Here is a 15426-nt window from a genome sequence, read left to right on the forward strand (position 1 = left end):
AATAAAATTGAATCTAGTTTGTAATTCTCAACAAGTTTGGTGAGTGGGGTTCAGTGCCAATAGTAAATAAACACTACTCCAGAGGCTAAAGGAGGGGAGGGAAGCAGGGCTAGCTGAGCCAGGACAAATGAGCACACCAGTGACAAAGGTCGTTTCGCACTTTGGCATTTAAGGATATAAACAAAATTAAAAAGGTGGATGGACCTAGAGTCTGTCATACAGAGTGAAGTAAGTCAGAAAGAGAAAAACAAATACTGTATGCTAACATATATATATGGATTCTAAAAAAAAAATGGTTCTGAAGAACCTAGGGGCAGGACAGGAGTAAAAACGCAGACGTTTTAGAGAATGGACTTGAGGACATGGGGAGGGGGAAGGGTAAGCTAGGACGAAGTGAGAGAGTGGCATGGACATATATACACTACCAAATGTAAAATGGATAGCTAGTGGGAAGCAGCCACATAGCACAGGGAGATCAGCTTGGTGCTTTGTGACCACCTCGAGGGGTGGGATAGGGAGGGTGGGAGGGAGGAAGACGCAAGAGGGAAGAGATATGGGGACATATGTATATGTATAACTGATTCACTTTGTTATACAGCAGAAACTAACACACCATGTAAAGCAATTATACTCCAATAAAGATGTTTAAAAAAATTCCCAAAATAACAAACAAACAAACAAAAAGCTGAAAAAAAAATGGTTGCTCTGTATTACAGGAAAATGATTGGCCCTATCCTGGCAAGGAAAGTTTAAGCTCTTAGTTTGAGAAATAAGGAACATGTTTAAAATATTTAAAAGGGATTCCAGAAAAATGGTTTCCAAAAGGTCTTGGAATGTGAAGGGGGAAGATTTAAGTCATTTAGAAAAATATTTTTTTAAGATGCTGAATAAATTGGGGGGATACCGTTTCAGTTTGCATGTTTATTGTGAATAAGACTCTGATAAGGAACCTCCATGGTAATTTAAAGCTAGAAAATACAGAATATGGAAATACAATCAAGATGCCATTAGAAAAAGTTATTTTTGAATAATAACTAATAACTAATTTTGAATAAATAACTCAGTAAGTCATAAATAAAGCACAGGCAAACACTTGCAGTCCAGAAAGGCTTTTTCTAATATATTGACTGTGGCTGTCCGTTGATTCGAATGGAAAAAAAAAAAACCTAAGATAATGTCTGCTTACATCTTGAATCAGGCATCTTGAATTATATTCCTTAATTCTTTTTTGTTATTATTCTGTGTATCACTATGCATCCTACCCTCCCCTCACTACAAAATTCAGTAATCACTTATAGAAAAAAAATCGTATGTCAACTCCACAGATTAGTTTAAGGGCTTTTGACATAAATTTCAAAATAAATAAATAAAAGCCTGTCTTTTTTTTTGGTAAATGGGATAAAATTGTTAGAAAAGAAAAGTTTTTTTTGTTTTGTTTTGTTTTTTTAAGAAAAGGTTTTTAAGTCTGAAGGTAAGTCACCAAATACAATGTAGCTACTAAAAAACAGATTTTATAATCAAATATTTTTTTACTTTCAAATCAAATATTTGTTATGAAAAGAGAAAATCTCATATTAAACCTATTTCATCTTGTTCCAAAGAAATATAGATTAGCCAAAGCTGAGAGCATCGTGCATTACAGCTCTTCCTGTCATTCATTTTCTATCATTTAATGGCCACATAGAATCTAGGACAATAGAAGAAGCCTGCTTCCCACCCACCTCTCTTGGCACCCCTCCCCACCTCCAAGACAGGGAAAGGGTTTAGCACAGGGGCTTGCTGGTAAATGGTTAACAACCGTCCCTGGCCTCAGGGGATGGAGGGGACTCCTGATTTGCAGCATTTGGGTTTCCATGGTGTATATACACTCTCCACATGGCTGATTCAAAATCACCAGTGTGATTACTACCAATGTGATATCATTGACCGTGAAACTGGGAAGAGAAGTGTTCAATCAGGATCAGTCCTTTCATGACAGTAGAAGCTGGCTCCAACACACACTGTCAGACCTATAGACTCCTGGCCTCAGGTCAAGTCTCAAGTCTGGGAGAGAGTCTATTAGATCGGCAAGTGTATGAGATTCATTGGTGTCCTAGACTCTCAAGTGTCCTAGTGTCTAGCCTGTGAATCTCCCATGGGTGTGTTTGAAGGAAGAGGTCTAAGCGGGCACTGGCAAAATATCCCTGCCGCTGCACCAAGAGCTCTTCCTCTCCCAAATCATGGCAAACTGAGCCCATTAGGAGGAAAAGAACCCCAAACTCCCAAATGTCCTGTGGTTTTCTGTGACAGTAGAGAGCCTGGAGAAGCTAAATGCACAGAGTTTGTTAAAGCCCTATTATGTACATAAGGATCTGATCACTTTCAAAATGCAAAAACCTGAAAAAGGGAAAATAGCAGATTATGGCACAAGAGAAACTTTAATCACTTTGCAATTAAGTATTTTAAATAGGGATAATGAGTTTAAAACATGGGCTTCCCTGGTGGCGCAGTGGTTGTGAGTCCGCCTGCCGATGCAGGGGACACGGGTTCGTGCCCCGGTCTGGGAAGATCCCGCATGCTGCGGAGCAGCTGGGCCCGTGAGCCATGGCCGCTGAGCCTGCGCGTCCAGAGCCTGTGCTCCGCAACAGGAGAGGCCACAACAGTGAGAGGCCCGCGTACCGCAAAAAAACAAAACAAAACAAAACAAAACAATATGGGCTTCCCTGGTGGTGCAGTGGTTAAGAATCTGCTTGCCGGTGCAGGGGACACGGGTTCGAGCTCTGGTCCGGGAAGATCCCACGTGCCACGGAGCAACTAATCCCGTGCGCCACAACTACTGAGCCTGCGCTCTAGATACCGCGAGCCACAACTACTGAAGCCCGCGCCTAGAGCCTGTGCTCCGCAACAAGAGAAGCCACCACAATGAGAAGCCCGTGCACCGCAACAAAGAGTAGCCCCCGCTCTCTGCAACTAGGGAAAGCCCGCACCCAGCAATGAAGACCTAATGCAGCCAAAAATAAATAAATAAAATAAATAAATTTATTTTAAAAACCCCAACAATATAATTCCTCTTCTGGTTTCTCTCTATTAAACCATTTGGGTTTTAGAGAAACCAACATAAAATAGGTCAATGGATTTATTAGAGAGGCTTAAAAAAAAAAACCACCAAGTCTGCTAAAAGCACACCTCATATGATAGTTCAGGCAATTGTTAATCCTGGTTATTAGATCAGGAGAGAGCCTGGGTGAGATGATGTATCCAGCCAGCAGTGCTGTTGCCATGGCAACCTCAAACCAAGCTCCAGCTTCTTAAAGCCACTGCCCATGGAAACTGTTTCCACAGATTCTGCAGTGCTTCCAATGTCCTGAGATGGTTACATCCCCACAGAAATGGGATAGGAAACGATTTAAGCCACACAGCACACCTGGAGAAGGAATTAATATCAGCAACAAAGTCTTTGAGGAAATGGTCCTTTGCTTCCTGGGCTATAAATCTGTACCCCTGCCTTCTCTACCTCACCAAGGGCTCTTTCCTTTACTTCTTCAAGTACACTCACATTACGAAAAAAGAGAAATTTGTCCATTTGACTCATGCTACACTTTCCAGTTCAATTACTGATTTTCCTTCTACAACAAATGATTAGAACAAACCTTGAAATGTAGCATATTCCTCATGAAAAATGTCCAGTGACCCCACTTTCAATACGGACAAGTGATATAATCATCTGTCACAAGCTGCTGTATTTTTCTTCTTAGCACACATCACCACCTGGCACTCTATATACATCTGCTGCTTCCAACCACTGCAATCTTAGCCACTCTTGTCCAAACCATTGTGGCCTTTTGCCCTTGTCCAAGGCAACATGACCTCTTGCCCAGAGATCTGCCTCTTAACTAGTGTGTTATATGTGTTAGACACCTTTGCATCCCTAGAATAGAGCCTACCGTGTTGCAGGTGCTCAAACACTCATTGCAATGAACAGAGGAACCACATACCAAGAAAAGAAAACCATGCTCACCTGGATGAGGGCAATGGCGAAGTTTCTAATGCTACTTAGATTATATTTATCTCAAGCAACTAAGAAAGACTGACAAGGACAGGGTGTCTGGTCATTTAAACCTTTATGCCCAAGTAAATTCGCAGATTCTTAATACTACTAGTACATTTTCTGGTCTTTGAACCAGTATTACGCTTTTTTTAGCAAAAGAGAATGGAGAATATCAATGTGCACACAAACTTGTCCCCGATACATACATACATACAATACAGCCATTCTTATTATCTATCATCTATCTATCTACCTACCTATATCTATATCCATCTGTATTTTGTGCTTCCTTTCAGACAAATAATTACCTGCTTTTGAAAATGCCAAATCTTCTGATCCCTTTGATAAGCTAAAAAGACAGAACTGTCTCAAATGATAGATAGATAAAAGCTAACAATTAACTTCAATTTGCCCTGAATTCAACAGACTTGTTGTCTAGACAGTCCTAATTTATTTGATTATTGTTCAGCATTCATCTTCACTTTAGATAAATGGATCTCACACGACTTAGGGAATGCAATTACTCCTTAATTCATTATTTGCCCCATTCTTGCACTGAAACTGAAAATACACCAAGGGCACTCCACACTGCTATCCTCAGATGCTGCACACTAGGATGCACTGTGGTTAGGAAGCAATTTCCAAAATGTTTTATGGAATACTAGTCCTCAAGATGCTCTGGGGAAAAGTATCAATGTTCATGGAAGTTGGGACATATGCTGTTTCTCCTTCTGGGAAGTGTATGGTGCACACTGGCATATTAAAGGCTCTGATAAGTCCTGCAGTGAAGAGATTCGTTTAACTTAGCATTTCTCCACCTTTTGCCTTAAAAAAAATTACATCTCAAAACATACACTTTGGGAAAGCTGGTTTCGGCTCTTAAAATACTGTCAAATATTTACAGTAATAAACTCACCTGGGCAGAGTCCCAAGTGAACAACGCCCAGAGCACAAGCTAAGTGTTGAAGCAAAGCTTTAGTGTAGCTATGGCTTATGTTCTGCTGGCTCTCCTAGTTCTTCCTGTTTATTTCTTAAAGTGGTATTTTTCTTCAACTTTGACGTTCATCGCCACCTATGAATGTGTACAGTGTACATCACATATTAAATACTTTAAGTTAATTTTCTATTATTCAGTTAAGTGATCTCTGACCAACAGAATTCTTACATAACTGCACATTTGGACTCTTGGACTGAATACTCCGAGGAAAATAAAATGTACAGTCAAACAACAGTTCATACTAAAGTTTTAGAAGCAATGTTCCCAAAGAAGGAAAAAAGCAAAACCCATAAATTTTGCTCATATCACATAGTGAGTGCTCGATCAATATTTATTGAATGAATAAATAAATGAATGAATGAAGAATACATGCAGACATGCAAGAAAATGGTCTTTCACTTAAGTCACAGCCCACAGCTAACTCATTTAATCTGAAAAAAAAAAGTCACCTGAAAGGTCATCCTTGTTACATTTCAGAATTTATCCAAAATCCACAGCACTTCTGTCAAGCATTATTTTCTCCATGAAACCCTTTCCTGTCTGTCATTTCCTTCTCCCTTTTTGTGCCACCACTGAAGCCCTGAACCAACCTCAAACACCAAGGGCACTTCAGGTTCATGGTTGTAACCCCTGCTACATAGAGGGGTCCCATGCCTCACACGGTCACTGGAGAGACAAATAGACTAACATAAATTAAGAGAACTTAACTCCTCCATTTGGGTCTGAATTTTGTCAGATGCCTTAAATGACCAATGTCCTTTATAAAGTAATTACAAATGCATAGTAAATTGAAATGTGTATTTAATATCGATGGCTTCAATTCAATACGTAAAATCCGTAAACACCAATCTTAGAAAACTATTTAAAACTCACATCAACCACCACAGCCTTCCATTTTCTTCACCAATATTGTCTCCCCAAATTCTTTCTTTTCAAAACATGGCAGGTTCACTGTTATATTTATCATGGTCTTAAGGTAGGAAATGGAGGTGCCTTATTTTTCAGCCTAGATGTCTTGACTGTTTTTATTATTGTTTATTTACATATTCATTACTGGTAACTGTCTAATGACCTAATAAATCCTTTGAATTCTTATTTTTCACCACTCTGTGAGTCTCAGTATCAGCCCCAAATCTTTATATTATAGGGACAGTGACAATGAAGAGGTTTCCAGAATATCAGATGTTGGCCTGGTGCAGGGAAAAAAAAGTCTATGCATAAAAATATGCTTTTATTTTTGGTGAAAAGGTCCAATAGCTTTCATCAGATATTCAAAGGGACATTTGCTCCAAAACGTTAAGAACCACTGATCTAAACTATTAAAATAATTGCTATACATTGTCATAAAACCACCAGGAATGGACTTTTCAAAAAGGAAATAAATTCTTCATATAAAAGTCATCCATCCTAATAGGGTGCCTAATATTTTTAAATTTAAATGTTCATGAAGCAGGGGAATTTCCTGGTGGTCCAGTGGTTAGGACTCCGTGCTTCCACTGCAGGGTCACAGGTTCGATCCCTAGTCGGGGAACTAAGGTTCTGCAAGCCGGGCGGTCAAAAAAAAAAAAAGTTCATGAAGCAGTAACATGTGATGTAATATAGTCTAAAATATGAATTACTGTGAAACAACAGCCACTAGTTTTTAGAGCATCAAGTCTCAAAGTAAAACAATAATAAAAGTTTACTGCAGTTCTGTGAATGAGCCTATAAAGCAAGCCTAAGTGAGGTGGGGTATATTCCAAGGCCAAGTTATGCCACTAAGAATACTGTGGCATTTGGTAATTCATTTGACCCTCCTGAGCCTCCGTTTTGGTCCCTTTGAGCTATTATAGGCTGCAATTCTGTGACCCTTGAACATGGTGAATATGTAATTAACTCAACTCTCAAAGCTTATCACCTGGTTTTTATGTTCTTATTGACAGTCCTACCTAATAAATCAACTGAATATTGCTGTAAAGTGGGATTTCTTTCCTTTGGCCTGGCAACAACTAGAAAAGGGCTTTTAAACTAAGGCTCAGAGGAGCCATGGAAAAGGTGTGAATGAGCACCTATAAGGCAGACCCAGATCCTGATTTAAGTTAGTGTAGGATGTCAGTATGATGGATGATGAAAACCATTTCCAGAATGCAACATGGAAGGAAAAAGTGTTGGGGAGAGGGTCCAAAAGAGAAAGCTGAAGACATAGACCTTTAGGAAGCCAACTATACTGAAAAAGATACTGGAAGATATATCATACATAACTTAATCCAACCTCTAATTTTACAGCTGACAGAACTGTGGTTCAAAGATTTGAAGCTGCCTTAATTCATAAGACTAGATGACAACATAATAAAGAACAGATTATCCAAAGGAGAACACAAATTGCTGGTAAAGCTGTAAAACATTTTTCAAATAAAAGGAGAAAGCAGTCCTAACAATCAACTTGTCTCAAACACTTAGAACATTTAAAAATGTAACTGACGTCTTTTGATTCATTTTGTGCAGTTCTAATCACTCAAATTTAAAATGAAAAGTAACTGTCACTATGAAATCTATCTCATACATGCAAATGTAGTCTTCAAACCAGTGCTCATTGGATGTCTACACTCCTGCAAACCCCTGTATGTGACATGAAACTACAATATTACCTCAGTCTTTCTGGGTATACCTGCAACCAAATACTGGCAAGATTCATCATATGTAAAATATGTGTATGTCACACCTGTACAAAGATCGTATGACCCAATATTTGCCAATAACAGACTCCCACATTTCCTTTTCTTAATTATTGGTCTCTATGATCCAATTATACTATAGTTATACTATATTTATACAATTATACTATACTTAGATCTATTGGGTTTTGTTTTGTTTACCTTTTTGGGCTGCACCACGTGGCCTGCGGGATCTTAGTTCCCTGACCAGGGATAGAACCCATGCCCCCTGCAGTGGAAGCATGGAGTCTTAACTGCTGGACTGCCAGAGAAGTCCCTAGATCTATTGTTAAATATATTTTTCACATTAGCTGAGTATTATGTATAGATTCATATCAATTAGTATTGGCCAAATGCTAAAACTGCCCATTAAATGTCAGATAAACCCCAAAGCTCATTCAACTATGAAGATATCAAAGAATCAGAACCCAAATAAATGTAATTCTTGTATTCTTTCTTCAACATTAAAAGTTAATAAAGTAAAAGAATCCTCGCTTTTTTTTTTTTTTTTTTTTTTTTTTTTTTTGCGGTACGCGGGCCTCTCACTGTTGTGGCCTCTCCCGTTGCAGAGCACAGGCTCCGGACGCACAGACTCAGCGGCCATGGCTCACGGGCCCGGCCGCTCCACGGCATGTGGGATCCTCCCAGACCAGGGCACGAACCCGTGTCCCCTGCATCGGCAGGCAGACTCTCAACCACTGCGCCACCAGGGAAGCCCCCCTCGCTTATTTTTGAGAAAACAAAATTAGGGCCAAGAAGTGTTTTGAAAGGCAGAAAATTCATGCTTAGCTGGCAGTGAACCTCAGAGTACCTAAATAACCAAGGCACTGAAACTAAGTGGCATATTTTTTAATGTAAGCTTTCCTTAATCACTACAAAACTGTACGGTATGTATTGCCAAGTTCTGAGTTAAAATGCCTAAATCACTCCTAGCAGAAATGATTCTTCAGGGTGATGTATTTCAGCAAAAAGGGAAACTGGGGTATGTTGTGGACTCGCTGGCAGGATTCAGAACATTAGTCAATCTTCTTGCGAAATGGCTTTTCTGTCTCCGATGATGAGAAAGATTCCATCCCAGCTGCTCTTACACAGCACAGTGTTCCGGGCGGCTATGCTCTCAGTTCTTTTAGTGGAGCTCAGCTCGTGGATACAAATATAGGGAGGTTCTATTGCTTAGTCACTATTTGGAAAAAGCTCTCTCTCCAAGACACTTGGAATTTAATTTCAAAAAAACATGGAAAAATTCTAATCACCCAGGGCTATCCGGTGTTATGATGAAAGCGTTTTCACTGTGCCCTGGCTAAATGTGGGGCAGAGGTGGCACACTGGGGTAATCTCAGCAACTACCAGGATCACATCGCTAGAGGCACAGTAGGCAACTGTTTTCCTCCAGTAGAACCCTTGTCATGGGTTTAAGTTAAACACTACTCATGTATGGCTTAGGGCCTCCTGACTCCGTATCTGTGCTCATCCATACTCTCTTGTTTGGTGTGTCTTTTTTCCATCCTCTTATCTCTACCTGTTAAAATCATACTTACCTCTCAAGGTCCTGGCATTTTCTTCAGATTCATAATATTAATATTGCTCTCATTCTATGCATGTCAATTATTTTCTCACTTGATTACTTCTTGCAAGAGGATGGGGCACCTTGTGGGCAAGGACACTTCTTACCCCTCATTATATACCTCTTGCCCTGTGATCTAGCTACTGCCTGGCATACGGTAGAGGCTCCCAAAATGCTTGAACGAGTCCAGGCCCCAGGGCCACCCCTACCCATAATGAGCTGCTTTGAGGGGTACAGAATTCCCTTTCCCTAGATGTGTTCAAAGTTACAGCCAGATAATTACTAAGGAGATGCCGTCGAGAGGATTAAAATCTTACGTGATTGGACTACACTGTCTTTTAAAAACTCCTTTGGCCCAAAGACTCTGAAGTATGCACTGTCCCCCGGAGGTGGGCGTTTTCCACCCCTCTTTTCCTTTTATTCTCTCTCCCTAAAGAGAGCTAATTCAGAAATTCTCAGTTAGGAGCAGATTTTAAAATCTTATACCACTGGGTTTCTGTCACTTGTTGTATCTGTGTCAGCTTATGAGTAAGAAGTAGCATGTAAAGCCAGTGACTCAACTGCTATATTTAAAATAACATCAAGAAAGAGAACATAAAATAAGTTCAAATGGTCAGATATAGATTACAAGCTCCATAAGAGGAGAGAAAAATCCAGGGAACCAGAACAATCAAGGAAAAGAGCGTTAATTGGGTATTGAAGAACGGATAGGATGTAAATGTTCAGAGAGAAGCACTTCCGTGTTAGGAAAAAAACAAAAACAGGGAAGGAATGGAGGGACAAAATAAACATGGTGTAGCACTGGAGACAAGAGAGCAGTGTGACTAACGCTATGTTAGGGATGATGGGAAATGCTACTGGTCAAACAAGGTGGGACTAGATATGTGGAGGGGTGGGTGGAGCTTGAAAGGCTGGCAATATACTACTGAACATCCTGAGCAGAACAAGGTGATGAAAGAAGTGTTTAAAAAAAATAAAGTCTGGGATGGACATGAAGGGAGAGCCCAAAGTGTGGCCACCGGGAAGATGGTCATAACCTGGTGAGTTGAAGGGGTTAAGGTTCTGTCCGGGGGATGGGGGAGACACAAGAGAGGAAACAGCCCAAAGGAGGAGTTAGAAGGATCTGTTGACTGGGTGTAAGAGATAAAACAGAAGGATGTGTCAAAAATGATGGAAAGGATGGTGGTACCAAGAACAGAGTCAAGGAAGTGAGGAAGAGAAGCTAGGTTGGAGGGCAAGGAGGCTTTTGAACATGTTGAATATGAAGTAAGACTAAGACAATCAAGTGTGAAATACCCAAGAGCAGATAAGCTATGGGACAGGAGTTGGGAGAAAGTAAAGGATTCAAACTAGAAACTTAAGAGCTTCCTATAGATAAAGGGAAAGGTAAGGCCCTAGAATGGAAAAGAGAGGGAGTGCATAAGAGCCCCAAAGTGATGAATAGCTGAACCTCGAGGCCGTTTCAAAAGTAGAAGGTCGCAAGAATATGGGCACAATGAAAGGAACAGAAAAGGAGCAAACAGTGTGGGATAAAAATTCAGGAAAAATAGTGTCACAGAAGGCATGGAAGAAGTTTCAAAAAGGACTTGGTGATAGATGATGGATAAGGGCCAGAGCATGTTGAAGTTACCATTATACTACTTACAAATGAGTGCGGGGTGGGGGCTTCCCTTCTCAATTACTAATAGAGTACATAAAATTACTTAATTGGTGAGTGGGAGGAAAAAGGGATTTTGTGGCTGTAAGACATGCTGTTCCATGATTTTTAATGACAAAAGGGAGATATATTAAGATGCTGCTATTCTTTGTGCAGAGATAGTTATGAAGAAATGAAAGATAATTCTGTTCATATGGACTGCTTTTGAGGAATTGAGGATTTGTACGCTTCTGGGAGCTATTTTGTTATATAATAGGAATAATACTGCATATGCAAAGTATTGGCCATATATTATAAGTGTGTGGGTAACATATTAAAATGTGCCAGTTCTGACAGAAGAAATATCCAAAAGCATTTAAAACTGGTATGGGGACTATTAAGTAATTCATGGGATACTGCTAAGCACACACAAAGATGAGGTGTTTCTGAGCTCAAGAACCTTGAGAAGTAACGCCTCTCACCTGCTCGTGAAACACCCAGTCTGTGGGCAGGGCTTATCCTAAGCCAGACTTGCATCTACTTTCATTTCAGTTGTGAACCATCTGGCAAGACACCACAGCCAGGAAGCAATGTTTCTGGTCAGTTTCGGTGTTAAAATCAAATCTGACTGATAAGAGATGATATTAAAGGAATCCCAGTGCCTGTTCCACTGTCACTGATGAAGTGGAAGTTGGGTTCTGGAATAGGAGTGTGAACTACTGTGCAAGAAATGTTCTCTTCTTCCCCCAAGTGGAAATGAACAAATTAATAATTAATAGTGACCACGGAAAGATCCAGGTTTTGAGGAGGCTGAAGCTTATATAATTTGGGTGCCCTCTTCAAGAAAAAAAGAAAAGAATGCAAAAAGAAAATACAAGATTCAGCATGAAACTGGTTATTTATTTAGAATGAGAACCAGAAGGGACCTGCAGTTGTAAGGCCATAGAGCATTCGCATGATCAGCTACATGGTAAATCCAATTCTGCTCACGACCAACTACTTGGAGTGAAGTGTGGAAAGGGAGAGAGAGCCAGTCATCAGGCAGAGAAAAAGTAACAGACAAAATGCTCCTTAAGGAATACTGGAACACAGAACAAGAAAAAGACAAGAATAAAATCCCAGAAAGAACCCTGAATTGTGAAATATGAATGGTATAGAGATGGGAATAGAGACAGAACTCCTAATCAATTTACACAACACATTATCATCATATTTATTTTCCAGTGATGAACAATCACATTGCTTCTAGGAGGCTCGCATACAAGAACTAGGCTTTTAGAAACACCAGTCCACTTCATTGCAGGCAGTCAACAAGTGTTTGTTGAATGAATAAATAAGCTAATAAATGAATGAAGGGAAACAAGAGAAGTACTTCTTTTTCGTACTCTCCACCAGGATCTGCTTTCCTGATGCTCCAACATACATGCATGTTTTTATTGGCACTGGCTGGAGTTGTCAAAGCAACAGCTCATGCCAATCTCTTCTCTGGTGATTAAGACTGTTATCCGAAACAGGCCAAGTCAAAACCTATCTTCACCCAAAAGAGTCTCCTCAAAAGGATTATACATAAAAATGGCTACTTTGGGGCACTCTACTTACTCCCTCCCACCTTATTTTTCCCTCTTTCTAAATTAGATCCTGCAGGTATATTTCAGAAATGATTAACATTCTCCCAGGTTGTGGACAGACTAGTGTGGGACTCTAGCTAGAGCTGAAACACAATTCCTAAATTTCAGACATTTTACCAATTATGACAACATAAGTGACAAATTTAATATATCAATCATGATGAGGTTTCCAGGAAGATATGGGAAAGCCTTATGCATCACTCAGCTGGTCAGCTACAAACCCAAGCCAGGACCAGAGGAACCCAGGCTTGCCAGCTGTCTCATCACAGGGCAAGATTCAGGCAGTGGGGAAAGACACAAACAGGACATTCCCTTATCTGCCCTCAGCCCCTGCTTCACAAGGAGATTCCCTTTGGATAATAAATGCCCTACACTTTCTGCAAGTTCTAAAAGAAACGGCTGGAGTAGGTTAAAACTAAGAGCCCACCTCTCTCCCCCCACCCCCACCTTTTTTCTTTTTTTTTAAAAAAAAAAACCTTTTCCTAAAAGATTCTTCCTCCTTCCTCTCCAGTTACCAAATTTTCTAAGGAAAAGCGCTTTGAGAAGAGCAGGACTGAAATAACACTCAATACTACCAAAATCCGTATACTGATGTTCTGTTTAGGGCAAAGGGCGTGAAATCAGTAAGGCAAAGCAGCTACCTCAGGAATTAGGAGTGAGGGTCTTAAATGGGAGAAAATCATCGCCACTTCCCCGGTTAGGTGATTTGACATCTGCAGAGTTACCTCCGTTTCTAGGTTTTGTAAAATAGGGACGAATAAAGTACCCACCTTACAGGACAGCTGAGGATTGAGAAAATCCACGTAAACTGCTAAATATAACTGCACGGCAAGAGCTAATTAAATGTTAGTATTTCATAGTAGTAGTAAAATTATTGTGCCTGCCTCCCCCAGTTCACACCACCAGCAAACCCGGCTCAACCCCACCCCCCTCCTCGCAGAATCCGGGGCCCGGCCACTGTTGCACTCTCGCATGCACAAGGGAGACCCCCACCAAACGCCACCTTGCGGCTGCAAGTCCCTCACCCCAGGCCGGCCAGGGTCGCTCAGGCTAGCGCTACGGTCCACACTGACCTGAGATGCCGCCTCCTATCACGACTACGTCGAACATGCGTCCCGCTCTATTCGCCTTCTCCTGACTCTCCATGCTCTGGTCGAGGCTCTCCCGGGTCGTGGGTAGAGGAGTGGGGCCGGCCAAGGGCGGAGCGGACTTTTCTACCGACTCTCGGGGGGAGCCCGAGGGCGGAGCCGATTCCTCCACCGATACCCGGGCGGAGCCCGGTGCTGAGGGCGGAGCGGACCCTGGTACTGGTACTCCCGGGGACCCCGGGGGCGGAGCCGATTCTTCCACCGATGTTCGGGGGTAACCTAGCTCTGAGAGCTGGGTGGACTCTTGTGTTGACACTCGGGAGGAGTCCGAAAGTGGGATAGATCCTCGTACCGACCTCTCGGGGTGGGGGCTGAGAACCGAGGTCGGGGCAGACCCTTGTACCCATTCTCGGGAAGAGTCCGAGAGCGGGGCAGATCTTGGTGCAGATAGCCGGGGGTAGTCGGGCATGGAGACCTGGCTGGACTCTTGTACTGACAGTTGGGGGGAGCTACTGGGTGTAGGAGGTCCTCGTACCGAACCCCAGAGGAAGCCGGATACTGAGGGCGGGGTGAACCCAAGTAGTGACACTTGGGGAGTGTTACTGGGTTGTGGAGGTGCTGGTACCCATATTTTGAGGAAGCTGGGCATCGAGGGCGAGATGGATTCTTGTACCGACCCTTGGAGGGAGTTCTTGGTTGTAGAAGTTCCTGGTATTGATACCCGGGTGGAGTCGGGTACTGAGGGTGGGGCGGACCGACGTCGGGACAATCGGGGGGATACTGAGGGCGGGACAGATCCTTGTATAGATGCCCGGGGGTTGCTGGTGTCCGAGTTAGCGGCTGGGGCGGATCCGTCCGAGGTGGTCGAGCGGGTCGCAGGCGTAGGGATCCGGTCGGTCTGGAGGCGGGCGCCAAAGCCCCAGAGGCCAACCTTGGTGTCTGTGTCAGTTCTTAGGCCAGGAGCGTGGCTGAGTTGGGAGGGCGCGCTGTGTCTCCGGGAGCACCCCGCGTCCGCTGCGGACGCGTTCGACAGGGGTTTGGAAAACTGACGGGAGACGGTCCGCCCCTCTGAATGGATGCTCCACATGGGCGTAGAGGACGAGGCCGCGCACAAGGCGGAGGCCGGGTTCGAGATCTGCGCAGCGGCGTCCCCGACTCTGGGAGCGCGCTGTCGCTGTGCCTCGCGCCCGCTCTCGCCGCCGCCACCTCCGCCGCAGCTGAAGGAGGCCGCTGAGTTGTGTGCTCTCATTGTTCTGGAGCGCGCGCGCGGGGGGCGGGCCTGGGGGGGCGATGTTCTGCTCTCCTCCGCCCCTCCCTCACGGGCGCGCGTCTCTCCCGCCCAAGCTGGCCTGGATCCGCACTCTCGGAGACCCGCCCCGAGAGCTGGGCCCACTGCGGGGTGGGGAGACGAGGCGCTGAAGCGGCCTAGCTCCGCTTTCCCCGCCTGTACGCGGCGCGCGCGCGCCCGCGCGCGCGGGGAACCCTCCCGCCAGGTGTGGCCTGGCTACGCCACCGAAATAGGGGGTGTGGCCTGGCGAGAGTGTGGGCGTGGCCACATGGGGTTCAACCTGGTGATTTTACGCTTTAACTAAAAGGGGAGGACTGAGGGGGGGTAGGGGGTGGGCTCAGGGAAGCGGGTACTGAAGGAAGCGGACCTAGAAGTGGTCGCAGGGCCGCCCCCCCACCTGGTTTGGCTCTTTTGTGACGTCACCAGGAGCCTGTGAGGTCTGCGCAGTCGCACTCCCTCCCTCGGGAGGGGGGTTGGGGTGGGAACTCCCCCCAGGGGGAGACTT

The 15426-nt window shown here is 43.5% G+C and overlaps 1 protein-coding gene across 1 annotated transcript in view; it reads right to left on the minus strand.

Moving 5' to 3' along the window:
- The window catches only part of LOC132513658 (amine oxidase [flavin-containing] A), a 76846-nt gene extending 61979 nt beyond the window's left edge, over positions 1-14867 (minus strand). The window contains exon 1 of the mRNA XM_060138168.1: positions 13619-14867. Within this exon, the coding sequence (XP_059994151.1) occupies positions 13619-14720 (1102 nt within the window). The 5' untranslated portion in view covers positions 14721-14867. The remainder of the gene's footprint in view (positions 1-13618) is intronic.
- Between the last annotated feature and the right edge of the window lie 559 nt (positions 14868-15426).

Source organism: Lagenorhynchus albirostris, chromosome X (genome assembly GCF_949774975.1).
Source record: "Lagenorhynchus albirostris chromosome X, mLagAlb1.1, whole genome shotgun sequence".
Taxonomy (NCBI): domain Eukaryota; kingdom Metazoa; phylum Chordata; class Mammalia; order Artiodactyla; family Delphinidae; genus Lagenorhynchus; species Lagenorhynchus albirostris.